This window comes from Myotis nattereri, assembly GCF_964212035.1.
Source record: "Myotis nattereri genome assembly, chromosome: 2".
In the NCBI taxonomy this organism is placed as follows: domain Eukaryota; kingdom Metazoa; phylum Chordata; class Mammalia; order Chiroptera; family Vespertilionidae; genus Myotis; species Myotis nattereri.
The window spans coordinates 139,652,872-139,680,220 of NC_138076.1; the positions used below are offsets into that span (position 1 = coordinate 139,652,872).

General features: G+C 39.2%; 1 protein-coding gene across 2 annotated transcripts in view; it reads right to left on the reverse strand.

Annotated features, from left to right (window-relative positions):
• The window catches only part of PTPRQ (protein tyrosine phosphatase receptor type Q), a gene marked incomplete at both ends in the record, with an annotated part of 267,149 nt that overhangs the window by 210,492 nt on the left and 29,308 nt on the right, over positions 1-27,349 (reverse strand). Inside the window, 3 exons of one of the 2 annotated variants that reach the window (XM_081083372.1) lie at positions 4,901-5,127; positions 5,739-5,850; positions 6,183-6,300. In XM_081083372.1, coding sequence (XP_080939498.1) covers positions 4,901-5,127; positions 5,739-5,850; positions 6,183-6,236 — 393 coding nt within the window. Of the gene's footprint in view, positions 1-4,900; positions 5,128-5,738; positions 5,851-6,182; positions 6,301-27,349 lie in introns of those variants that run through there. The other variant, XM_081083373.1, reaches the window with a different exon arrangement.

Below are 27,349 nucleotides of genomic sequence, written 5' to 3' on the forward strand. Positions count from 1 at the left end.
AGCACTAGCGACTATGGTACTCTCTGCGCCTCTGATGGCAGTCAAATGGACAGATGTCTAGTTGACAGTTACTTTTAAAAGTTTCTCATTAGGACCAAAGGAAAACAAGATTTGGGTAGACTGGCTTAGCTTTTAAACAAAAGTAGACTTTGCAGCCAAATTTGTTGCTAAATTTACAGTTGTGTTCTCTTAGTAATTTGTCTGGGTGTTAGCTCTGCTCTTAGGAAAGGGCTGCAGTGAATTTCTTGGGAACTTAATATTGAATCTGGGAGTTATAATGATACATTCAAGGTCTGTGAGCCTTATTAAAGTTTTTAATGAATTGTTTTCCTCTATGTAGTGGTATAGATGAACTATACGTTCTTTTTGCATCAATGTTGATAATTCCTCAAACACTCCCTGAAGACCTATGCAGAACTCTAGGGTTCTGTGCCGGGTGCTGGGACTCTGATACTAAATCCAAGGCGAACCATGTGGTAACTCAGTGATACACAGTGGCACTTGGAGGTGCTTTATGGAGGAGCTGAACTGAGTCTGGACAGAGGTCTTAGCAGGAGGCAGGCAATTGAGAAAAAGAAGGAGGCAGGGATGCCTCCGTCTATTCAGGGAATGATTCCACAGTGACGTAGTAAAAACTCAATCAATAGGATTTAGACTTTGCTTAATTTTTCTGTTCTTTAATGTCTCTCTCTCTCTCTCTCTCTCTCTCTCTCTCTCTCTCTCTCTCTCTCTCTCCCCCCCCCCCAATGTTTTATTTATCTGTTATAGTGATGCCTTATTTGAAACTGGGCTTAAAAACTGCAAAAGGAGGAAATTGGATCTAGAAAGCTTTTAGGCTCTGTAGTAATTTGGCTTTTTTTATTTTTTATTTTTATTTATTTTTTTAAAATACATATTTTATTGATTTTTTTTACAGAGAGGAAGAGAGAGGAATAGAGTTAGAAACATCGATGAGAGAGATGCATTGATCAGCTGCCTCCTGCACACCTCCTACTGGGGATGTGCCCACAACCAAAGTACATGCACTTGACCGGAATCGAACCTGGGACCTTTCAGTCTGAAGGCCGACGCGCTATCCATTGAGCCAAACCGGTTAGGGCTGGCTTTTTTTTTTAAATAAAGATTTTGTATGTATTTGTTGCAGATTAAGTTTATTTAGAAAGTTACAGAGGTATATATATATATATACATACACATACAAAAGAATTAAAAGCAGAGCTTCCCACAGCAATTAAACAAGAAGAAGAAATAAAAGGCATCCAAAGTAATAGAAATGAGCCAGCGGGGCTGCCTGGGCTCAGGAAACATGTTGCAGAAGCAAAAGAAGGGCCCTTGGAGCTCAGGAGAAAGAAAGGCCAAGGTAACTGCCTGGTGGGGAGAGGGAGGAAGAAAAGGCTCAGGCATGCTCCCAAGAGGAGAGCGCTGGTAGGAAGGTTTTAGATAATCATAAACGGAATCATTAATTTGAGTGCTAATAACAAGAATGAAAATTATAATGGAACAGGCCAAAATAATATTCCAGCTGGTTTGTTATCATAACCTATTATTAAAGTAAAATTCTATTGAAATACTGTAACTTAAAGGTACATGTTCGTGTTTTTTTAAAAAAAATATATTAGTAACTAGGAATGGAGAATTTGGATATGTGAGTGGGGGAGATTTATTTTTATAAGGTAATTTTTATCCTGACAAGGATTACTTTTTAAAAATTTTTTTGCTCTTTAAATTTTAAAGTAAACATGTTAAATAAGCATTGTATTAGATTGTAGGGGGGTTGGTATGTATTTTATTTTCCTCTTAGTGATGTAAAATAGGAAGGATATATTGAATTATGAAAACTGGAATAATGACACCAAATGCCTTTACTGGAGATAGTATGTTTGTAAGTCTACACCGGAACCAGGCATATAACCTTTCTTTGGACTTGAATTTTAACTCTGAAAAAGGCCAAATAATCATAATCTTACTACAAAATACCAGTGACTAAATTTCTAACTGAAGGTTTTTTAGTTGTCAAACAGACAAGCAGCTTAAGCCAGAACAGATTTTTAACTTCAGTTTTAATAAACTTATTTTAAGAAGTTCTCTTCCCCTGCTACATTCTCCATCCCTAAAATAATAAGATAATACTTGGAGTGAAACAGCTGTTATCTTTTAATTCAAATCAGTTGTGAAATTACTGTTTGAATTCTGATGCTGCCATGATTTCTCAAAAATTAGTGTGAACAAATCAATCTTTATAAAATGCTACCTTTTGTCTCCTTGCAATTTTATACACAAATTAAGACAATAACAGGGTGATAATGAGTTAACTCAAATTCTGAGTCTTGTCACTTCACTAAAAAAGTATACTGCCTTTTTTTTCAATTATTCAAGGCCAATGACTTTTAGGAATATGTTTTATACCACATATATCTTTTTTAATTAAAGCAAGTGCCTTGATGCTATTACACATAAATCATGCTTAACCCTCTATGGCAGTGGGGGGAATGTCCGGCCCAAGGGCCATATAAGGCCTGAGAAACCATTTGGTCTGGCCCTGCCAAAACATTAGGGGTGAATTAATTAAATATGGCAGGCTAATTTTTAAGTTGGTAATTTTGTAGAGCCTGCAAATGATGTTATAAATACCCAAATGGCCCTTGGCAGAATAAAGCTTCCCCACCTCTACTCTGTGGAATGAGAATGAGTTATTGATGATTGCAGCCTATTGTAGGAGAGGGGGAGTTGGTTAATAGTATATTCTTTTTCTCTGGAAGGATATGTTCATGATGTTTACTACATAAGATCCTATATGTGTTATTTCATTTGCTAATACATTGTTATACTAATAAAAAAAAATAAAAAATAAAGTGCAACTTCTATGTACCAGGAAATCTTCAAACAATTTTATAAATCTCATTTTAGCCACATAATCAAAACATGAGGCATTATTGTCAACAATTTATAGATGAGAAAACTAGTTGAGAGAGGTCAGATAACTTGCCTGAAGTCATACAGGCATAAGTAGCAGAACCAAAATCCAGCTAAAATTTGGCTTACTTTTAAAGTTCAACCTCTTTCCACTATAGTCACTCTATGCAAGATCTACAATTATTTCTGTAACAAATACAAGACCATAGCTAAGGTATCTGGCTTAGAGTTTACAATTTAATCAGGTAAATAAACACTCAGGAAAACACTTTTTAAAATAAGCAGATCTAATTAATCATTTAGACTAAGGATTCTAGAATTTCAGAGAAGAAAAAGTTCTTTTTGACTTGGATAGCTCGTCAAATAGAACAGGCAGAGAAAGTGTCATGAAAAGGGAGCAAGACTCAAGGCCTTCCAAATGCCACACCGGAGTCAGACAACCTTGGTTTCAAGTGCACCTCTGCCAATTCCCAGATAAGTAGGTTTGGTCAATTAACTTAATTGTTCTAAGTCACATTTCCCTTTTCTTTAAAATGGCAATAATAACGTATCTATGTCCTAGGATTGTTCTGAGGACTAAATGAAATAGCACATGTGATATACTTAACAGGATTTTTCCATTATCATATAGATTTGATACCTACATTTTGAAGATATCAAATGTAATATGCCAAATACCTTTTGGAATTCTGCAATGGCTAACATTTATCTCCACAGTGTAAAGGACTCAACAATGATTTATAAAGTGTGGAATGAAAAGAATAAGAGAATTCAAAGGAATAAAAACTCAAACTCCATAAAAATAGATCTAAGCAGGGCTAAGTTGGCTAAATAGCTTCTCATATCACATTAAAATATAACCTCTACTTATCATCTTCAAGAGGATATTTTCACATAAATTAATCTGAATATGCACCTATTTATAGAAAATATCTGTAGTGTGTCATTTTCAGATGCAGTTAGGAAAAGGTTTCCCATTCTTTAACCCACTTTTCTGCAATAAAATTGCCATCACAAATGTTTAATTTTGACATCTGTATCAGTAAAAGTTTGTTTTTACTTTTCTCATTTGTGAGGTCTCCAATTTTGGTATATGCTCTCCAGTTCTTGTTATGTTTTTTTTATTTCCCAAATAGGCAAAGTTCCAGTAGGAAAAACCCTCCAGGCAAAATCTCTCCATCATTTCTAACCATTCTAGAAGGTCACCCCAGTTATGTCTGATCACATTTTTATACAGCTCTAACAGATTTTTTCTCAACATTCAATTACCTACAACAATCAAAGAATATTTGATGTTATGTTGAAAGTACAGAAGAACAAGAAAACATCTGTATTCTTTACTACCTCCCTAGAAATATCACCGATATCTCTTAATTGTAAACATTTTCATCTGGCCTAACTAATTTAGGATAGTTTTTCATAGGTTCTTCTTTATTTCATTTTCAAATAAGATGTTAAATTTTGCATATTAAATGTTGTAAAGGATTAAACATTTTTATTAGCACAAATACCCAGTAAATTATCAGGAAATATTGGTGAATGGAGCTGATTTGAATTCATGGTTCTTTGAAAAACCGGCTCATGAGTAACTTCCATTCTATTATCCATAATTTCAATAACAGACATACAAATACAACAGGGTTCAGAGAAAAATAACAAAGCTAACTTTGATTTTCATTAAAAAGTAGAACATTTTCACTTATAAACCCTAAATTATGTATTTTAAACTTAATTTATTCTTTGAAAAAAATCACTAAACCAATGCTTTTAAAAATAGATAAATTACATAAATGCACATAAAAATGAAAGAGAATTATAACATTTGTTTGTTTTAAAACCCCTGATGGGCACTGAGATTATGATTTAAATTATCATTCCTCAGGCACTTCTGTGCAGCTGTAAAGGCTTGATCAGATGGGAAAAGCTCCTTCACCTTTAAAATAGAGGGAATATTTTAATACTAAGTAATTGTTAAAAAAAATATTACCTTGATTTCATATGTTGTTCCAGGATTAAGATTAGTAAGAAGAACTTCCAGGCTGTCTGGCTTTGCTCTAACTTGTGTATATGCTGTTTGCATCCATGGACAAACTTCCTTATACTTCACAACATAAGAGATAATCCTTCCATTTGGATTAGGGGGTGTATTCCAAGACAGAAGAATCCCAGCAGAACCGACTCTTTCTCCTGCTAGGAAGACTGGAGGCCCTGGTTCTATTAAAGCAAAATCATGTTAAATTATTGTATGTTAACAGTCATAGGTAAGAAAAGTATTTGCAAATGTACACTTGTGAAGATGAATAGTCTCTTAAATGTGAATGTATCCTCCCTAGAACCAAGAGAAAAATAAGAAGATTAAGTGCTTTGGGAAATACCAAAAGCATTCTTTTATAAGAAAATTAAAAAATGGAATGCTGCTAAATACTACATGCCAAATATACTTTGGATGCCAGATTATTTTCAAAAGAAACTTACTTGTACAGTCTTACACACAAAACTGAGAAAGTAAGAAATAGTCTTACAAACTGAATAATTCTTTCTTAGCAAGTACAGTGAGTTTATTTTCAGGCTCTTTATTATTTAAATATTACTAGTAACAGTCTCTGATCCATTTCATGAACAGGTATAGAACAGTTACCTTTAGTCTTTGAAAGAAAAGGACACGAAAGAACCAGTAAAATGAAGGTCCTAGACAGATCACTTTCTTAAGTTTCCATTTTGCTTTAATTACCAAACTGCTTTCGTGCATATAAAGCCCATATTGCTAATATAAGTGTTCCCATCCAGTAGATTTATACTGGATCCAAATAGAAGCACATACTCACTTGTTACGTTCGTTGTCACTGTTCTACTAACAGGTGAGCTGTATGTTGTAGCAGAAATTGAAGAGATTGTTACATCGTACCTAGTGCCAGGGACAGCATTGGAAACATCAACCTAGAACACCAAAAACAAACAATTGCAATAAAACTCTTCCTGGAAAGCAAGAAAGCTAAAATAATGAACCCATCACAGTCATAAAAATAAAGCAACTTTACTGTGTAACTCTGCACTGTTTAAATATCACAAGTTTCACAGTATTGTAAAATATAAGTGTGTTCTATCACACAACTATTCACACACAAAACTTACAAAACATACTGCATTATAGAACACTAAATCTGTATTTCTATCTATGCTAGTTCATTGTCACAAGAAACAACTATTTAAGAGTCTTAAATCTATAGCCCATTGCTTAGCCCTCATTTTTATGAGTATGTATGAAATACCTGTGTCTCTGAAGTTCCAATAAAAACTAAAAAAAATAGGATAAGAATATCCATCGTTATTACATTTTTCAGGCAGTGGAATCACATTGATGGCTCTAGAGAGAAATGTTGCATGCATTAATGATTTAAAGACAGATCCTCCTGGCAAGTACACAATTAATGAGCCTGGATTACTCAATAGCTCTGCCCTTTCTTTGTTAAACTATTCATGAACCCTTGGATGGCTGGCTGTAGGTTCAGGGTAGACTCAAAAAAAAAAGTATAGACTTTGCTAAGGTAACAGTCCACCGATGCTGAAACTTACACTCCTCAATTCGGCAACAGTGTTTCTGTCTTCAACTTGTGCTTTGAAAAACTCTCAAAGGAGGATGTTTTCGTGCTGAATGAGTTTCATAAAGAACGTTCCTATTAGGACCAAATATAAATACAAGTGGGCTCGGCAAGTGTGATAATGAAAACTACACCTGATACTCTCCGCCTCCAAGATCTTTGATAGTAACAAAGCCACTGTCAGGAACCAGATCCACATGAAACCCTTCCGCGTGGCCGGAGGGCAGGCTCCAGTGCAGGGAAAAGGAACGTGCGGAGATATTGAAGGCTTTAAGTTTCTCGGGCTTTTCCGGCTCTGGTATTGAAAAATTAGAGTTTTCAAATGGTTATTCACCTAAAGCTTCAAAGAAAAAAAATGAAAATCAATAGGCTAAGGGTCAAGTTTCAAACTAATCACATTGTTAGAAAGCATGGAGTCCTTTAAATTATGTCTAGCCATACGGAGGTGCTAGGCATGTATAGCATACCTTTAACAATAACTAATTTTTAAGTATAATGATCAGAAATAGCATATTGACTTAGGTTATCTGTCTCTGGGGTTTTTTTTTTCTTACTAAAATCTGTTCGTGGACCAGATTGTTTTTTAAAGCTTGGTTGTAATAGAAAAATTGAATCATTTTAGAGCAAAGTAAGTACAAACTATCTATCCAATTATCTGGATGTTTACCAAATAGAAGACAATTGGAAAAAATGTATAACCACAACCTGGCAAAATTTGTAAAGGGTTAGAAATTCTGATAAATATTTAGTTAGGTGTTTCTTTTTAAAGGAAAGCTAAGCTTTCAGATGGGAGAAGAAATATGATAGTTTTTAACCTAGTGAAACTGTCCTAACTATTTCAGCCATAATTTTCTATCTTTGCTTCCTCTGTTTTCAAAATTTTTCTTATGCTGCCTGTACCTCCTTGAAGGGAGTTTTGGACATTAAGTTCTGCTGATTGGTTGCCAATGACTCATTTTTTCATTCCACTTTATCTTTAGTGCAGATTTCAGACAAACAATATAGGGGAGGGAGAGAATTTATGAGGACAAGAATGTGAAAAACATACCCGGTACACATCCAATTTAACACTGTTTCCTGAAGAAAGGAGTCTGGAATTAATAATTGAATTCCACTTACCATTTTACACCCCCCCCCCCCGGTCCCCTGCCCCTAATCATTTAAATGAATATAATTTTTAAATGTACTTTTCCTAACAAAACTGATAATGGCACATTGCATAAAATAGAAATCTTTACAAGTCAATTTCTCTTTTGGGGGGAGGTGGGAGGGAGATACTTTTAGAATTATTTTTTATCCCCTTTGAAAGTTCCTTTAACACTTATAATGCTTCCCTAGCATCTGAAACTGATATCAATTAATTAACTTGCACCACAACATTTTCAAAGATACATTCTCCAGGCATCTCCAAATTGCCCACAGAGCGGGAAGCAATGGATCGATTTCTCTCTCTCTCTCTCTCTCTCTCTCTCTCTCTCTCTCTCTCTCTCTCTCATTAATAAAAAAATTAGAATTATTATAAGCCCAAGATAAAAGATCAGGGAAATACCCAGTTTGTGATGGGTACAATTCCTTTGTTGTTCATAGGTACTGGCATATTTCCTGGATCATTGTGCACACAGACTTATGTCCTTGGTATTCTGAGGCTTGAAAGAAAAGAGCTTGATTCTGCTAGCAGCCCACATTAATATAGACAAAAAGTCCAACATGACAAAAGTCCAATTAACTACTACCAACACGTACTGATTTATATGAGGGCAACACTACTGCTTCAAGGGTCCCGGAAAATAGCTAATATCCATGAAGTCTTAGAGAAGAATCTAGAAAAATACCTCAGCAATCTGATTTGGTGTTTTGGTGTTTTGGAAGAAAAAGGAAGATCAGAGAAGTGAAGGTCTGCTTACTGAGATAGTGGTGAGATAGGATGTAGTTTCCTAGACTGAGGTTTAAGATTACACACTGAAGAACTCTTGGCTAAGGATGAAGCCTCTCTCACCAAGAGGAGGAAGAATATATTTGTCTGGAAATTTGCCAATCTGATCAGGAGGGAAGGTCTGAAAACGTCAAGACAATTTGGTAAAGTCCTTTCAAAGCAGCGTCGATAGAAGCCTGGGAAATAGGCAGAAATTAGAGTAAGTGAGAAAAGGCAGCCTGAGTTTCTGGGATCACATATGAAAGAGAAACAGTCTGAAGAACATGCAGGCCATAAAAAAGATTTTAGATTTTTTACCCCCTAAATACAATGAAAATTCATTTAAAAATTTTAAGCAGGAAAGCAATCTGATTTGGTGTTTGTTTGGTTTTGTTTTTGTTATTTAATTTTAAACCATTTCTCTGGAATGGTATGATTTGGAGAAAGGTTAAAAATAGCAGTGAGATGCTAGTTAGCGGGATCTTACTAAGTCTGAGCAGAGGAGCGAGGCCTGCCCTCATAAAAGGTAAGGAGGTAGAGCAATGCCAACTCATATGGAAGAGTGCAGCTCTTTGCGTATGAGCTGAAAGATTCAATTAATTGAAGGTAGACCCCATAATAAATACATGACTTGCACTCAATGGAATGTAATCCCTCAAAGGGTAGGAAAATATGAAACAAAAATACAACTCTTAACCTAATTGTTACTAAACAATAAAAACTAGAGGTGGATATGTTTGAAGTTTTAAGAAAACAACAACAAAAAAATCACAATATGTTCAATTTAATTCGGGCTAGCAAAAGGAATTCTAGGCTTTAATTGGATATTTTTTTAGGCCATGGTCTCCCAAAAGTTAATTTTCAGAACCCTAAGTCCTTAGAACTTAATAGATGTCCCATGATCAAAACGCTTTGTCAAATAATTTCCATTTTCTGTTAGTTTTCTTTATTGCAGGATATCTCAGAGCCTTAAATGTGCCTAAATATATCTCTTATGATTTCTAAAGCAGTAACTTCCAATAAAAATATAACGTGAGCGCCTGCCTGTGTGACTCAGTTGGTTGGGTGTCATCCCATGCACCAAAGTTTCAGGTTATATTCCTGGTCAGGACATGCCTTGGGTGCAGGCTCAACCCCCCGCAGGGGGCATGCAGGAGGTAGCCCACTGATGTTTCACTCTCACATCAATGTTTCTCTTTTCCTCTCTCTCTAAAAATCAATAAAAATGTTTAAATATATATATAATGTCAGCCACACTAAAAAAGGAGAAACATATAAAATTAATTTTAACAATATATGTTATTTAAACCAATATATCAAAAAATATCATTTCACATGTAATCATTATAAAAATATTAATAAGATTGTTAATTTTTTTCAAACTGTCTTTGAAATCCCATGTGTCTTAAACACTTACAGTGCATCTGAATTTGGACTAGCCGAATGTCAAGGCTCAGTAGTCGCATGTTGCTAATCACTACATATTAGTGCACCCTAAAGCATCCCCCAGCTTTCCCCTCAACATTTCAGTAAATTTACCTAAGCTGCATTTTGAGAAGCTGACAAAAAACAGAAATATCCCATGATTGGTATCTATAAGGGAAACAGCTCAAAAGAGTTGGGAGAACCTCAAAAACAAAATTCTGACACAAACTATTGTATATTAACCTTTGAGAAAGAAAGGAAAACTAGATCTGAAATGGAAGAAAACAGCACACCCAGAGCTCCTCGGTATATTCTGACTCCTAAAAGAATACATACAAAGTGAGGCCAAAATGTTACATATCCCAGAATATTCACAAAACAGTTGCACAAACCTATCAAGACAGTATCAAGAAAACAAAACCCTACAATGCACAGCTTTTTAAAAATAAAACATGAAGACTCTACAAAGTTTCATTGCATTATTGCTTTTATTACTTCCCATGTACCAAAACTGTAATGATAAGCTATCACATTTACTAGTAAGCCTTTCCACGATTAAATTATATGTTGGGCATAATATATACTATGATCCATGGGATACTCATGCGTTGGATACAAAAAATAAGAACTCTTACCAAGTTTATTATATACTATGCACTGTGCTAAGGACTTTCAAAAATTGTTTTATGTAGCAGTTATAACAATTCACAAGTAGATACAATTATCATTGCCATTTTTAAATGAGAAAATTGGGAAACAAAGAATTTAGATAACTTCTCCAAGGCCTCAAAGCTAACAAGTGAATGGTAGAGTAGGATTTAGTCACAGGAGAAATAGCTTCAGAGCTCAAGCTTAATTAAGATTGTGAACCTTAAAATGGAGATGAAACTCAATTACCAAGGTAGGCCCAATCTAAGCACACAGACCCTTTAAAGTGGAAGAGAAGGCCCTGACCAGTGTGACTCTGTTGGTTGGCCATTGTTCCAGGCACCAAAAGATTGAGGGTTCAATTCCCAGTTAGGGTACATGCCTGGGTTGCAGGCTCAATTCCCAGTGGGGGACGTGCAGGAGGCGGCTGATCAATGATTCTCGTCATTGATGTTTCTATCTCTCTCTCCTCTTCCCTTCCTCTCTGAAATAAATAAAAATATATATTTTTAAAATTCCTTATCCTTTTGAAGATACTATCAGGCTCAAAGAACTTTCTCTACCCATGCTATGGAGCTAGCCTTTCCTTTTTCTGTGCAACCACATTGTTTGAACATACACCCATTACTTCACCAATTAATTTGATTTATACTATGTGTTTTCTTGCTTCTATTCTTTACTATTCTCTGCATATCCTAAGACTATGGGGTTTTTTCTATGTGTAAAGCACATAGTAGGACATCAAAGACAAAGATTTTAGGAGAATGGATGATCCCCAAATCAGCATCAAATTTCACTAGCTGGACCTTTAATTTAATGTGAAACTAAGTATAATATTGGCTGCATTTACTGAGTACTGGCTATATACCAAATATTGTTTTATTCAGTTTACATTTTACATTTATTATCTCAAAAATCCTCAGAATATTCCATCAAAATGAGTATATTGACCCTCTTAAATATTCTGTGGACTCTAAGTTTTCAAATTTTAAAAAATACATTGACATTTTATCTTGAACAATACAATATGCAATATAAATGTGAACTTTAAAAATACCAAAAAGAATTTGTATACCTGCAACAACGCTGATAAATGTTCCAGATCCTTCAACGTTGCCTCTTACTCTGTGTACTGTGATGTTATATATCCCACCAGGAGTCAGATCTGTAACTGTGTACTCAGTCATTCTTCCCCAAATGAAATATTCTTTTGCAAATGTTCTGTTTGATATATAAATCTTGTAATGAGTGAAGTTGGTTTCTGTTGGATTCCACATTAAATTTGCAGAAGAAGTATTCACAGCTTTTAATATTAAGCCACATATCTTAGACGGTTCTATTGAAAAGGTAAATTACATGTAAATAAAACTACATATATATAATGATATAGCAAACATGAGTAATATAATTTAAACACTTATGTAATAATCCTTAAATTTATTCAGGTACTAGTATAATGTCCTACATGTTAAGCTATGCAAATAGAGAAATAGAACATTATATATATAAATATATGTTTTTATTGAAGTGTCGTATTAACATCCTCCCTTGTTCCCAACTAGTTTCCTCAACCAATCCTAAATCACTTCCCATAGTCTTTCTTGTGGTCTTGTGTCTCCTGAATGCTCATTTTTTAGCTACCACATAGCAGTTAGCTAGTGTTAAATGAAGATGAGACAGAACAAATAAGTTAGAGAAGCAATGAGGACCAGAAGTGAGGGCATTTTTTAATGTGATCTGGTTATATCAGTTTTTTTTAATAGTCCTATATCACTTCACTTCAATCCACTCATCAATGGAAGTCATGTTGTTTCTTGCAATATTGGTCTCCACTGGGAGAGGATCCTACAGGCCTCACAATCTTTTACAAGAATTCTTATAGTTATACTATAGTATAACAAATACTATAACTTCTCCCAACTCTAAAACATTATAAGACAGATTTATGATTTACAAACTTTGGGGAAAAGAAGATAGAGTTCTCTGTTTATCAAAACTCTACCTCAGATGAAAATAAATTGTGCTTATATTATGTGTGTATATATACATATGCACACATGTGTTCCGTATATGTGACATGCATGACATATAAATATATATATATATATATATATATATATATTGACTTCAGATTTTTAAAAAACTCTATGTAGTTCCCAATACATTTACACATATAAAGAAAATTTTAATTCATATATTTTTGAGAGTTCTCTTAACATTTTTTTATCATCAGGCTTTTATTATTCCTTTATTATCAGGCTTTGTGTTTTAAAATAGCTTTATTTATGCTGAGCCAAAATACTTTCAATTTTTTTTAACTATAAAACAAAGATTTCATTTATGATATACCCTTACTTGTAGTCACTTTTTTCATCACGGATGCACTGTAGTCTTTGCCTCTAACTGTCTTCACGTGAAACATGTAGTCCACACCTGGAGTCAAATTCTTTACTTTAACTTTGTTTCCATAAACAATTACTTTAAATAGCTTTTCTTTCCTAGATGTCATACAATAAGATACCTAAAGAAGGAGAGATAAATTGATGTTTTTCATGGTTTAAGAAGTATTTACTTAGCACCAACTTTGTACTTAGTCACATTCACATAAACTGCTACTGCAAGCTTGGGGCTGTGATCCTTCCTATGTTCACCAAGAAGTAATTTGAGTCTGGTTGAGACTAAATAGCAGTCAACTTCCCATAGCACTAAGCATAGAGGACTGAAATAGAAGTAATTCACTAAAAGACCAATAGTCTCAAACTATTTTTACATATGCTCTGACTTATATGTGTATATGTACATAATGATTGGGACTTTACCTTTTGGTTGCCTGAGAGCAAAACAATATTATGTAAAGTTTTATAAAGACTCTCCGAGTTCCGTGCAAGCAGAAGACAGGAGAAAGCAGGACCTACTGAAGTCTGACTTTCTGGCCTAGGGGAGAATGCCACGCCGTTGTTCTGGCTGCCCAAGAGGTAGGAAGTAGGGCTTTTGCCCACACCCCACACCCCAGCTAAATGAGGAGGGCGCCACGAGTATCACCACCATCACCTGAGGGTGCCTGCTAGAGAAAGCAGCACCTCCCAGTAGGTCATATACTTAGGCAGCGGACGTTTTGTTCATATGTCTGGTTGATCACAGAAAAAGGAATTTGGAAAAAGAGAACAAAGAAAAGAAAAAAGAGTCGTGGAGCAATTTGTACACCCACCTGTGCCCTGACAAAGATGCCAGAGCCTCCATGGGTGAAGTAGAGACCACAAAGAGTGGTCAGGCTTGAACTATCTTTCCAGAACCTCCCCCAAGAGGCTTCCGTGCAAACAGACCCTCACAGCAGAAAGCAGCAGGACATTATGCCACAGGGAGGAGCTGAAAAGAGCTGAAAAGAGTTAAAAATGATTGAGCCAGAGCTGGTCTGTCATGTCAAAGAAGTGGGCAGTGGAGGTACTCCCCAGGGGCCTCGGAGAACCCATGCATGTGCCGGGGAGAGAGCCAATGTTTGCAGGACCGTTAAACTGATGTCATTGGCAGTCAGTCAGTGTTGGGGGTTAAGACAAAACCAGCAAGAGAGAGAACAAAAATAGACACCCAGAATGAAGAAGGCGCTTCAATTTTTTGTTAAATGAATGAATCATAAATGTCACATTCCATACCAGCCCATTTTTTTATCATAACCTGAGCCAATCAATTATTCATTAAAGCTTTGAGAATTGGCATTGCCTTTAGAAATTTTCAGTGGAGTAATCTGATCATTCCAATACCTTGGAGTTTTTTTAATTCATTAAATGATCTTTACTCTTCTTCACTCCTTACCTCACATTTGTAAAACAGAAAGATATTTCTAAGTGAAAGTAATCACATTGATTTTATATATTATTTCAACTTTATTATGCTTTTAAGAACATTGTTGAGTGAAACAAATTTTCTAAGCAGACATGTTGATTGCTGTTTTGTGGGAAGAGTGTTTTGTTACTGGAGGAAGATAATCATTAGGTCTAGAAGCATATCATTGCTTATTGACTTGTAAGGTGTCACTGACAATTAGCTTGTTTGTCTGGCATATGAAAAGATAGAAGGAGTGAATAGAATGCTGAGTACTTCTGGTCTGGAAAAGGATGATAGGAGAAAGTACCACGTAATAATAGAAGAATATTTCCTGAATAAAGTACTAAATTCAAACATAGTAAGTGGCATATTAAGGTACAAATGAAAGGGGTAGAAGGAAAAGAATTTGTCTGTAGTGACCTAATGATGAAAATATGTAAATTTTTAAAAGTGCAATTTGAAAAATAGAGGTTTGTTCCCATTGTATGTGGACTACACATGCCTAATAGAAACCAACAGAAGAAAACTGAATTCATGCTTTATGTCTACTTTCAAAGCATAGTTTGAAGACCTGGGATAATTAATTTTAAATGATGAGGAAAATGATCCCAATTATGCAAGTACACTTTGCTAAGCAACCAGGATACTGTTGCTTAATTCATTAAAATTTAACAAATAATCTCATTGGTTGTGTAAGACTAGGATAACCATTAGTAATATAATATATTTAATAAAAATAATCTGAATCCTAAAGATTAACATGATCTCTTAAAATAAGTTTCACTTAATAACAGATAATAATTTACAGTCTCTGAAAGAAATGTGTTCATTCATATAGTAAAAAATAATTCTATGGCTATATATTTTATCCAGAAGCAAATAATTTTATGGGCTTGGTTAACCACATGGAAAGATCATTTCTTTGGGCATTTGCTTTAAAATAATGTGAATCAAAACAGAAAGACAAGGGTAAAAAACGTGAATCTTTTACAGTTAAGATTTAAAAGTCAGATTTTTCACTAGAGAATACCAACACTGAATATAGGAATGGTTTGAATCATTCTAAAAGGATAGAATTTTTCATGAATGATTTATTATTCAAGATGCCCCTATCATTGAATTACATTTACAAATAACAGATAGAATGCTCACTCCTGACTTTGTGAACTTGCTAATGTAGAAAATCCTCTCCTTTTTTCCATGCATCTGAATCCTACCCATTACTGAAAGTTCAAGTTCCAACTTTTCCTGATAATTACATTCAGCATTGACGTCTTCCTCCATCATCACCCCAGTCATATATGGGAACACTGATATGTAAAGTTGTATTTATCTATCAAATATTTATAGAGCACCTATTTTAGGGCAAGCATTATTCTACATACTAGATATTATAGTAAACTAGAGGCCCGGTGCATGAATTCGTGCATGGGTGGGGTCCAGCTGGTGGCCAGGGGTGGGGAGGGTTGGGGAAGCTGTGGGAGGTTGCCTGGCCAGCCCTGCCCCTGACCAGGGTTGGGGGGGGGCAGTTGGGGGGGAGGCCGGCTAGGAGGAGGGGCCGAGGGAGGCCGGCCCCACCCCCACCCCCATTGGGCCAGTTGGCCCGCTGCAGTGTACATCATAGCAGCCGGTCATTCCAGTCATTCCAGTCTTCCCAGTCGTTTTGGCTGCTTGGCTTTTATATATAGACTAGGGGCCCGGTGCACGAAATTCGTGCACTGGGTGGGGGGGGGGGGAGAGTGTCCCTCAGCCCAGCCTGCCCCCTCTCACATACTGGGAGCCCTCAGGCGTTGACCCCCATCACCCTCCGATCGCCTGATCGGCCCCTTGCCCAGGCCTGACGCCTCCGCCAGAGGTGTCAGGCTTGGACAGGGGACCCCCATCTCCCCCCAATCACTGGCTCTGGCCCCCGCCCAGGCCTGAGGCCTCTGGCCCAGGAATCATGCCTGGGCAGGGGACCCCCATCTCCCTCTGATCGCTTGCTCCACCCCCCGCCCAAGCCTGACGCCTCTGACCCAGGCTTCAGGCCTGGGCAAGGGGACCATCATATCCCCCCAATCCCCGGCTCAGCCCCCCCGCCCAGGCCTGATGCCTCGGCCAGAGGAGTTGACCCTCATCACCCTCCGATCACCAATCACCGGATCGGCCCCTTGACCAGGCCTGAGGCCTCCGGCAGAGGTGTCAGGCCTGGGCAGGGGGCCCCCAGCTCCCCGCGGTTGCAGGCTCCGCCCCTGCCCAGGCCTAACGCCTCTGGCCTAGGAGTCCGGCCCGGGCAGCGGGGACCTGCAGTGGCAGCGGGGGGCGCCGTGATCGTGGGCTTCGCTTTAGGCCCAGGCAAGGGACCCCTAGCTCCTGGGACTGCCAGCTTCGACCGTGCCCAGCTCCCATTACTGGCTCCACCCCTACTTCCTGCTATCACTGGCCAGGGCGGCAAAGGCGCCTGATTCTCCGATCATGGCTGGGGGGCCGCCTTTGCCCTGCCCCCCAGCTCTTAGCTCCCCCCTGGGTTTCCAATCACTGTCAGTGGCAGGGGGCTTCTTCCTGCTTTCCCTTTCGCCTCCCTGCATTGTGCCTACATATGCAAATTAGCCGCCATCTTGTTGGCAGTTAACTGCCAATCTTAGTTGGCAGTTAATTTGCATATAGCCCTGATTAGCCAATGAAAAAGGTATCGCCGTACGCCAATTACCATTTTTCTCTTTTATTAGTGTAGATAAGACAAAAAAGGTTTCTGATTATAGGAAATTACATTTCTAGTGGTGGCACCTAACAATAAGCAACTCAATAAATAAATGAATGAGATAAATCATCCACAGGATGAGTGAATAGAAAGAGCAGTTTTATTTAGAGTAGGTAATCAGAGGAGAATATGAGAAGATGGTATTTGAGCTATAAACTCAATGTTAGGAAAAAAATAAACCAAAACTGGAGGCAAGATATTCATGCATAATGAATGTCAAGCACAAAAATCTTATAATGGGGATGTGCTTGAGAAACAGAAAAAGCCAAATATGGCCTCAACATAATAACTAAGTAGACAGGATATGTAGATGAAGGTCCAATCAAATGAAGTGTTGGAGACCATTGCAAGGAGTTTAGATTTAATTTGAAGAGCAGTGGAAATCTGTGGAGGGTGTTGAACAAATGAGAGACACAGTTTGTAATAGTCCTCTCTGGCTGTGATGTGGAAAGTGGATTGTAAGGTACTCAAGATTGAAAGCAGACCAGTTAGGAGGCGAGAGGCTATTATCTGTCACGTCGGCTGCTGGCCTCAGTAAGAAATGATAGTGCCTAGGACAAGAGTAATGTAATGGGGATGGAGGGAAGTGCACACATTAAGGGTTTTAGAGGTGGAAGTGGCAGAACTAACTAGCTGATGAACCGAGCGATGAGTGAATAGGAAGAAACAAAGATAACCAAGAAAGTGATTGCAAGAACCTATCCTTTCCTGAGATGAGAGATACTGGAAAGGACAGGGCTGGGGTCACACAGGACAGCCTTGTAAGCCATGGTAAGGAGTCTCTGAATCACAAAATGATACCTTTTATTTTGCTTAAAACGAAAGAAAATGATGATTGCTATATGGCAAGAGAAAGGATAAAGAGAAATTCACATTAAAAGTGAGCTTCTTTGGCCAGCCAGTGTGGCTCAATGATTGAGTGTCAAACCATGAACCAAGAGGTCACTGATTTGATTCCAGTCAGGGCACATGCCTGGGTTGCAGACTCAATCCCCAGTAGGGAGCATGCAGGAGGCAGCAGATGGATAATGTTTCTTCTCATCATTGTTTCTATCTCTCTTTCCCTCTCCCTCTCTCTCTAAAAAATCAATAAAAACATATTTAAAATGATAAACGCTTACATAGTTAACCTTTTAAAAAACTGAGCTTCTTTTTCCTTAAAAAAAAGGGAAAAGTAATAATTCAATCATTCACTCATCAAAATATTTATTGACTCTTGCTATATATCAGATACTGATCTCAGTAATGGAACCAAAAGGTGATGAGTGGGCAAAAGGTCTTTCCTCACAAAATTTATATGACAAATACAGTATCTCATTTAATTCCCACAACAATTCTATAAAATAATAATAATCTTCACTGACAGAAAAAATAGGACCAAAGAATATAAAAATTTTCCCAAGGTCTCACAGTTGAAGTGAAGTTGGGATTCATAGTAAGAAATTCCAGGGCTTTGATCCTTCTGTTCCAGCAAACTGCCTACCACACCTTGTAAGGTCACAGGATAACTGAACACAGGCATCTATATCAAAGTTGCATCATATTAGAAGGCTAGCACATAAGGTCTGGAAGATAGAAATTATGGACAAGTATACAGTAACTTTGGAACTCTACCCCTAAGGAAATGGTGATGTTAGCACATGTACATCTACAATAGCAATATAAGATAGCATGGCAAAAGTAACACAGAAAAGGTTAAACTGAAGTTTCATAAAAGCTTTGTGTAAGGAAATATTACTCTCTGATAATGGGATCAGAGAAGGTTTCAAAAAAGAAGTGGGATTTGAGCTGGGCATAGATGGGCCAACTTTTGCCATCTTCCACCTTATCATTAAATTCAGATGACAACAGTCACCCTGTAGCTGCGTAGTCCACTATCATAGCCCCTTGTCAATGTGGCTGTTAAGTACTTCAAATGTGTCCAGTCAGAACTGACTGAGATGTTTTAAAGTATAAAATGGACACTCTATTTTGAAGAGTTAGTATAAAACAATGTAAAATATATCATTAATAATTTATATATCGTTTACATGTTAGTATTTTGAATATGTTGGGGTAAATAAAATATATTACTAAAATTCATTTCCCTTTATTCTTTTTACCTTTTTACTGTTTCTATTAGAAAATTTTAAATTACACATATTATTCATTTGTGGCTCACATTATATTTCTACTGGATAGTGCTGGTGTTACATCACTGAGTTCATTAAAAAAACAGTTAAAATGTGTACGAAAGGAAATGGCAAACTTTCATAAATGTTCTATGTCAACTATTGATTTTTTCCTAAGTTCACAATGAATTCTCTTAGGTCTTAAATATGCAATCTAATATTTATTTTTATGCTTGGAATAGATTAGACCTTCAGTTCCATTACAGTTCTGAGATTCTATTTAAAGATATAAATATTTTTGCACTCACAGTACTTATGAAAAAGGAAGTCAATACTTTCAGAGGATTACTAGCTAGAACAAATATTCAGTGTTTAAATGAATTTCACAGTTTGTCCATACTAATAAATATTCCTTATCTTTTGAACTCTCAGAATGCTGGGCCAAACAAAATAAGGATTTCTATTGTTTAAAGAAAACCCTAATATAAAATTTATTACCAGAATATTTTGTATAAGAATATCACTCAGAGATTAATTCTTCTGCAAAAACAAAAAAACAAAACTGAAGTTGATATCCTAATCTCATAAGAAAGATGATACTTGTGTTCTTATGTTCTCTATGACATAGACTTTGATGACCTTGCAGGCCACACAGATTCCATCATTTCACATTGGTAGGGAACTTTTAAATAATTTGGTTTTCCACCCTTTAAGAGCCAAGTGGAATTTCTATTTCAGTAGTGGAACTGACAATGCATGGTGACTTAAGATTTTATTCAAACCAGTTCCTTTGGAAATCTGCCTTGGTTAATCAACCATACCTTAATACATAGTACCCTCCTCCCTTTTGTTTTAGAAGGTTTGGGAACTTGATCTTACCTCCTCCAGTCTTTTTTATATATATATATATTTTATTGATTTTTTACAGAGAGGAAGGGCGAGGGATAGAGAGATAAAAAATAAAGTTGTGTGAGTCAGAGAAGAAGGTAAGTAACTATTTTTAGAAATAGGTTGGGAAGCCACCACCCTCCCCCTTCAAAAACTGGTGAGAGTGAAGAATATATAAGTGGTCATTTAAGGGAGGAAAAACAACTGCACAGATATATTTCACAGATAAGCAGGTGTGACTATCAAAGAAAGAGTAAGATGTCTAATGCATTTACATTATGAGTCAGAATTTAAGGTAAGTGTAGGAAAAGGCAATGAGATTATGGTTCAACAGATTTAGAATTGTTCTGAAAGTTGGCTTGATCCTGAGGGTAAGAGGGAGCCAAGAACAATGGTAAGGGCCTCACCTGAGGCATATAAAATGGAAATGGAAAGGAAGAGAAATATTTTTATAATAATTCTAAGTGAGAATCACTACAATCCCATGAACAAGTACATATAGACATGAAAGAGAGCAGTCAAAGGATGACACTAAAATTTCTAGTAAGGAAGATTCATAAATGATATTAAAGGGAACTTTTATATAGGGAATGATATCTGAGTAGGGTCCTGAAGAACTGCCAAAGAAAAACATAGAAAAGAATGTAATTTGCTGAAACCGGTTTGGCTCAGTGGATAGAGCGTCGGCCTGCGGACTGAAGGGTCCCAGGTTCGATTCCGGTCAAGGGCATGTACCTGGGTTGCGGGCATATCCCCAGTAGGAGATGTGCAGGAGGCAGCTGATCGATGTTTCTCATCGATGTTTCTAACTCTCTATCTCTCTCCCTTCCTCTCTGTAAAAAATCAATAAAATATATTTAAAAAAAGAAAAAAAAAAGAATGTAATTTGGTTGAAAAGAACAATATAACCAAAAAATACAGTCAGGAAAACATAAAGTATAAGAATAATGGTGGGCAATACAATTCAGTGGAAATATGAGATATATGGAAAGTAGAAGATTAGAAAGGCTGTTGGAGTCACTCATTGGAACCAAAGGTCACAAAAAGCAATATATATAATATTAGGCAGACAGTAGAGAGCCACAGAAGGCTTTATACTTTATATAAGCCTTACAGTTATATCTATAATAGTATCTCTCTATCTATAAACTATTCCCATCTAATAATAGAGAACCATGGTAATTAACCGTAACTCCGCTACACTTTCCTATTGGCTAATCAGCGAGATATGCAAATTAACTGCCAGCCAAGATGGCAGCTGGCAGCCAGGCAGCTGAAGCGAACAGGAGGCCTGCTTCCTCCAGTGATGGAGGAAGCAAAGGTTCCCCGCCGGCCACAGGCCAGCTCTGAGCTCCGGATGCAACAATGTTGCAATTATAGAACCTAAACAAAGCCCAGGTACCTGCTTTCAGCCGCCAGTGGCCTCAGAGCTTAGAGTGGCCAGTGATGGCAACAGAGTTTCAATTATAGAATCTAAACAAACCCAGATACCTGCTTTCAGCCGGCAACAGCCTCAGAGCTGAAAATGGCTCTCAGCTCCAGTGACAGCCATAGAAGGTAAATAAATCCCAGAATACAAAAAAGAAAAAGAAAAAAGAAGAGGCTGGGAGCTTCAGTCGCCCACCAACCTGAAAACAGCCCTCAGCCCCTCACCCAGACTGGCCAGGCACCCCAGTGGGGACCCCCACCCTGAAGGGGGTGTGGCCAGCTGCAAACAGCCATCAGCCCGTCATCCAGGCTGGCCAGGCACCCCAGTGGAGACCCCCACCCTGAAGGGGGTATGACCAGCTGCAAACAGCCATCAGCCCATCATCCAGGCTGGCCAGGCACCCCAGGGGGACTCCCACCCTGATCCAGGACACCCTTCAGGGCAAACCAGCTGGCCCCCACCTGTGCACCAGGCCTCTATCCTATATAGTAAATGGGTAATATGAAAACTGACCCTAACAGCAGAAGGACTGGGAATGACTGGTCACTATGACACACACTGACCACCAGGGGGCAGACACTCAATGCAGGAGCTGCCCTCTGGTGGTCAGTGCGCTCTCACTTGGGAGGAGCTCTGCTCAGCCACAAGCCAGGCTGATGGCTACCAGTACACCGTGGTGGTGGGAGCCTCTCCTGCCTCCTCAGCAGCGCTAAGGATGTCCGACTGCAGTTTAGGCCTGCTCCCTGCTGGCAAGTGGACATCCCCCGAGGGCTGCCGGGCTGCCAGAGGGATGTCTGATTGCCATCATAGGCCCAATCCCCTGGGGAGTGGGCCTAAGCCAGCAGGTGGTCATCCCCTGAGGGGTCCCAGACTGCGAGAGGGCACAGTTCAGGCTGAGGGGCCCCTCCTCCCCCCCAAGTGCACAAATTTTTGTGCACCAGGCCTCTAGTCTATATAATAAAAGCTGAAGCAATCATTACAGCGGAACAACCAGAACAACCAGTTACTCTGATGCACACTGATCACCAGGGCAGTCGCTCAACACAGGAGCTGCCCCCTGGTGGTCAGTGCACTCCCACAGGGAGGGTGCCGCTCAGCCAGAAGCCAGGCTCACGGCTGGCGAGCACAGTGGCGGTCATGGGAGCCTCTCCTGCTTCCGCAGCAATGCTAAGGAGCAAGCAGGCAGAAAGTAAGGAGCGAGGGGTTCCGGACTACAAGAGGGTGCAGGCCGGGCTGAGGGACGCCCCCGTGCATGAATTTTGTGCACTGGACCTCTAGTCCTACATAATAAAAGCCTAATATGCTAAGTGTCCGACCATTCATTAGATCGTTTGACCAGTCGCTATGATGCACACTGACCACCAGGGGGCAGACGCTCCGACTGGTAGGTTAGCTTGCTGCTGGGGTCTGGCTGATCAGGACTGGTTGAGACGGGCCACACATGTTCAGGACAAATCTGTGAACTGGGTTGGTTTCAGCCCAATCTCTACAGGCCAGGCTGAGGGACCCCACTGGTGCATGAATCCATGCACTAGGTCTCTGGTTATTTAATAACTAATATTTTACATATCATTTTAAATATTTTAAACTTAACTAGTGTGTAATACACATGCTAATGCCTTTTTAAAAAATTTTATTTATAGTTAATATACAATAGTATATTAGCTTCAGATGTACACCCAGTGATTAGACATTTATATAACCTATGAAGTGATTGCCCTGATAAATTTAGTACCCATCTGACACCATCCTTTATAATAAAGAATATGCAAATTGACTGTCACAACCTCGCACACGATGGCTGCCCCCATGTGGTCATAAGATGGCCACCACAAGATGGCCACCAGGGGAGGCAGTGAGGGGCGACCAGGCCTGCAGGGGAGGGCAGTTAGGGGTGACCGGTACCACAGAGGAGGGCAATTAGGGGTGACCAGGCCCACAGGGGATGGCAGTTGGGGGGACCGGGCCCGCAGGGGAGGGAAGTTGGGGGGGACCAGGCCCGCAGGGGAGGGAAGTTGGGGGGGGACCAGACCCGCAGGGGAGGGAAGTTGGGGGCAATCGGGCCAGCAGGGAAGCAGTTAGGTGTTGATCAGGCCGGCAGGGGAGTGGTTAGGGGTGATCAGACAGAAGCTGTTGGAAGCCAGCAGTTCCGGATTGTGAGAGGGATGTCCAACTGCCATATGATTTCACTTAAATGCAGATTCTAAAAAACAAAACAAATGAATAAGCATTTTTATTCACTTTTTTACTTTTCTTCTTTTTCTCCTGCCCCCTCCTCCTCTTCCTCCTTCTTTCTTCTTCCTCTTCTTTTTCCTTAATAAGACCTTTTAATATGTCTTGTAATACTGTGTTTGATGGTGTTTAGTTCCTTTTTCTTGTCTGAAAAGCTCTTTATCTGTCCTCCAATTCTAGCTTTGCTGAGTAATCTTGATTATAGGTCCTTGCTTTTCATCACTTTGAATATTTTGTGCCAATCCCTTCTGGCCTGCAAAATTTCTGTTGAGATATCAGCTGATAGTCTTGTGGGAGCTCCCTTGTAGGTAATTAACTGCTTTCTCTTGAAGCTTTTAAGATTCTCTCTTTGTATTTGACCATTGGCATTTTAATTATCATGTGACTTGGTGTGGGCCTCTTTGGGTTCATCTTGTTTGGGACTCTCTTCCTGGACTTGTGTGTCTATTTCCTTCACTAGCTTAGGGAAGTTCACAATCTTTATTTTTTCAAATAGGTTTTCAATTCCTTGCTCTCTCTCTCTTCTCCTTCTGGCATCCCCATGATGCAAGTGTTAGTATGCTTGAAGTTGTCCTCAGGCTCCTTAAACTATCCTTATTTTTTTTAAATTCTTCCAAATTGCCAGCTTGATCCTCTGCTTCATCTACTCCACAGTTGATTCCCTGTAATGTATTCTTCATTTCAGTTAGTGCATTCTTCATTTCTGACTGGTTCTTTTTTATGTTTCTAACTTTATTTTAATGTTTACTATCTCTTTGTTGAAGTTTTCCCAAAATTCGTCTACTCTTAAGTGCATTGAGCATTCTTATAACCAGTGTTTTGAACTCTGCATCTGTAGATTGCTTGTTTCCATTTTGTTTGGTTCTTTGTAGTTTTGTTCTGTTCTCTCATTTGGGACATGTCTCTTTGTCTCCTCATTTTGGCCAACTCCCTGTGTTTGTTTCTATGTATTAGGTAGAGCTGCTATGTCTCCCAGATTTGGTAGAGTAGCTTTATAGTGGCACAGTCTCTCAGGTCACTTAAACTGGGGACTCCAGGTGCACTCTCCTTTCCTACCCTTGACCGGTGCACATCTTTTTATTGTAGTTGAGCCTTGTTTACTGTCAATGGGGGGTGTTTTACCCCCAAGCCGATCGGCTGTAAGGACTGCCAGTGACTACAGCAGAGGATCTTCTGCACAGAGGCCAACCCCACAGCACAGGACTTGCCTCAGTGGGGTTCAAGTGTCCACTGAGTTCACCCCTTGATTGTGTCACTTGCGGAGGTGGTTGGGTGGTTATGTTTCAACATGGTCTGAAGGCATCCACTGGATGTGCTGGCTCTGGTGCCTCACAGAAGGTGTAAGCAAGGATCAGCTGTAACCGATGCCCTGCTTAGGGCTACCAAGCATGAGCTACAAAGTGATCTGCAGATGGATGCTACTTGTGCTGGGCTTGGAGGTGATGGGAGAGGCCAAGCTACAAACGAATGTTGGCTGCCACTACTGCCAGGCATGGGGCTATTTAGCAAGAGATATGGGGCACACTGAGGCCAGATGCTGCTTGTTTGGGGTTTGTAAACCTTTGAGATATTTTAGGAAAGTCTACAGCATGAACCAAGACTGGCCATTTGTATAGAAAAGCCACTGGAAACAGCTCCAGTGGGCCTGTAAGTTGGGTAGAGCAGGGTCTCAGGGAATCCCCAGGTGGGGTGAACAGTGTGAGCCAGGTTGATGGAGACTCAGATCAGATATAGCACTTGTCTCTTGGCCCTGGGGCGGGGAAGGGGGAGTTAGGAACAATGGTCTCTGGAAGAAAGCTTCCCCCACAAGCCCTCATTTTAAAGACAGTCAACTCAGTTCCTCCCCTTATGTCCCTGATGCCCCAGTGCTGGAGGTCAGAGGAATGAGTCTAAGTAAGTCCATGTGGGCCCTTTAAGAGGAACACCTAGGACTCCAGGAGCCTTCCATCTCACTCAGCCACAATCCCCGCTGGTTTTCACAGCCAGAAGTTTGGGGTACTTCTCAGCACTGCAACCCTGAGGTGGGGATTCTGGTGTGGGGCTGGAACCCCTTGCTCCTCAGAGGGGACCTATGAAGCCAGGATATTCCTCTGGGATTTTTAACCATCCCACATGGATGTGGGACCAAACCATTCCAGGTCTCTGCCCGTCCTATCAATCTCAACATGGTTTCTTCTTTATATCCATATATCCCCTGAAAGGGAACCTGTGGCACATCTCCCAGCTTTAACTCCTAGAATTGTTATTTTGGCCAGTGCTGCAACAGAAGCATTATCCTCCAGTGCCGTCATTTCTCTATTTACTTTTGTACTATGTATGTGCATGCCTAGCTCCATTGAAATTCCAAGCTCATTTAAAGTCAAGTATCAGCTTTTATTTAACGTTGAATGCCTCCCATGACAACTTTGTATTTTTAAAGCAGTACATAGAAGCCAGCAGGTCCAGGGGTTCCCAAAGGTGTGGACGGAGTCGGCGAAGAAGGAATGACACAGAGGCAGCGTTCAGGTGATCATCATAGCCAGGTTCTCTTGTCAGGGTCTCCAGCCAAGTTCTGTCTAGGATCTCCAGCCAGGTCCTGTGTCCATGTTCTCTTGCTAGGTTCTCCAGCCAGGTTCTCCAGGTTCTCTAGCCAGGTTCTTTCCAGGTTCTCCAGCCAGGTTCAGTCACCAGGTTCTAGTCCGGTTCTCTTCCCATGTTCTATCCAGGTTCTGTACCAGGTTCTGTCTCTAGGTTCTTCAGCCAGGTTCTCTCGCTAGGTTCTGTCTCTAGGTTCTGTAGCCAGTTTCTGTCCAGGATCTTTTGCCATGTTCTCTCCAGCGAAGTTCTTCTGTCTCTAGGTTCTGTGTAGGTTCTGTGTCTAGGTTCTGTGTGTAGGTTTTGTCTCTCTTGGTTCTGTCTTCTAAGTTCTGTCTCCTGTTGTCTTGTTACATCTGTATTTATACCAGTTGATTCCAATCCTATCAATCTCTATTCCAAAGGTTAGGGCGTTTCTTATCTCCATTCCAGGGAGTAAAGATTATGTAGCTTAAGCATGATTGTTCTTAGATAAAGTGATTAATTACCCGCGTGGCACTTAGTTAAGGGGTTTTATTCCCTCCCTAACTTCAGGGGAAAATCCCTACCTGGGGAAACCACCTTTCTCAGAGAGGTGACCTTGGTTAAAACACATAGTGCCAAGAAAGTGAGCAAACATATTAAGAACAGTATGCCATATATGCCAGGTCCCTTGAAACAGCAAGGATGGACCGGCTGCCGGCAGCTTTGGAGAAGAATTTTACATTAAAGCAGTGGTTCTAAACCTGTGGGTCACGACCCTTTTGGCGATCTAACGACCCTTTCACAGGGGTTGCCTAAGACCATCCTGCATATCAGATATGTACATTACGATTCATAACAGTAGCAACATTACAGTTATGAAGTAGCAATGAAAATAATTTTATGGTTGGATCACAACATGAGGAACTGTATTTAAAAGGCCAGAAGGTTGAAAACCACTGCATTAAAGGAATGCTACTATAATATCTAAAACCATTAATGTAAAACAAAGGACAAAAAGAAGTAGTAAAATAAAGACCTCAATAAACATCAAGGTTTTATGATAGCAGCACTGTTCTTTACCTGAAACTTTTC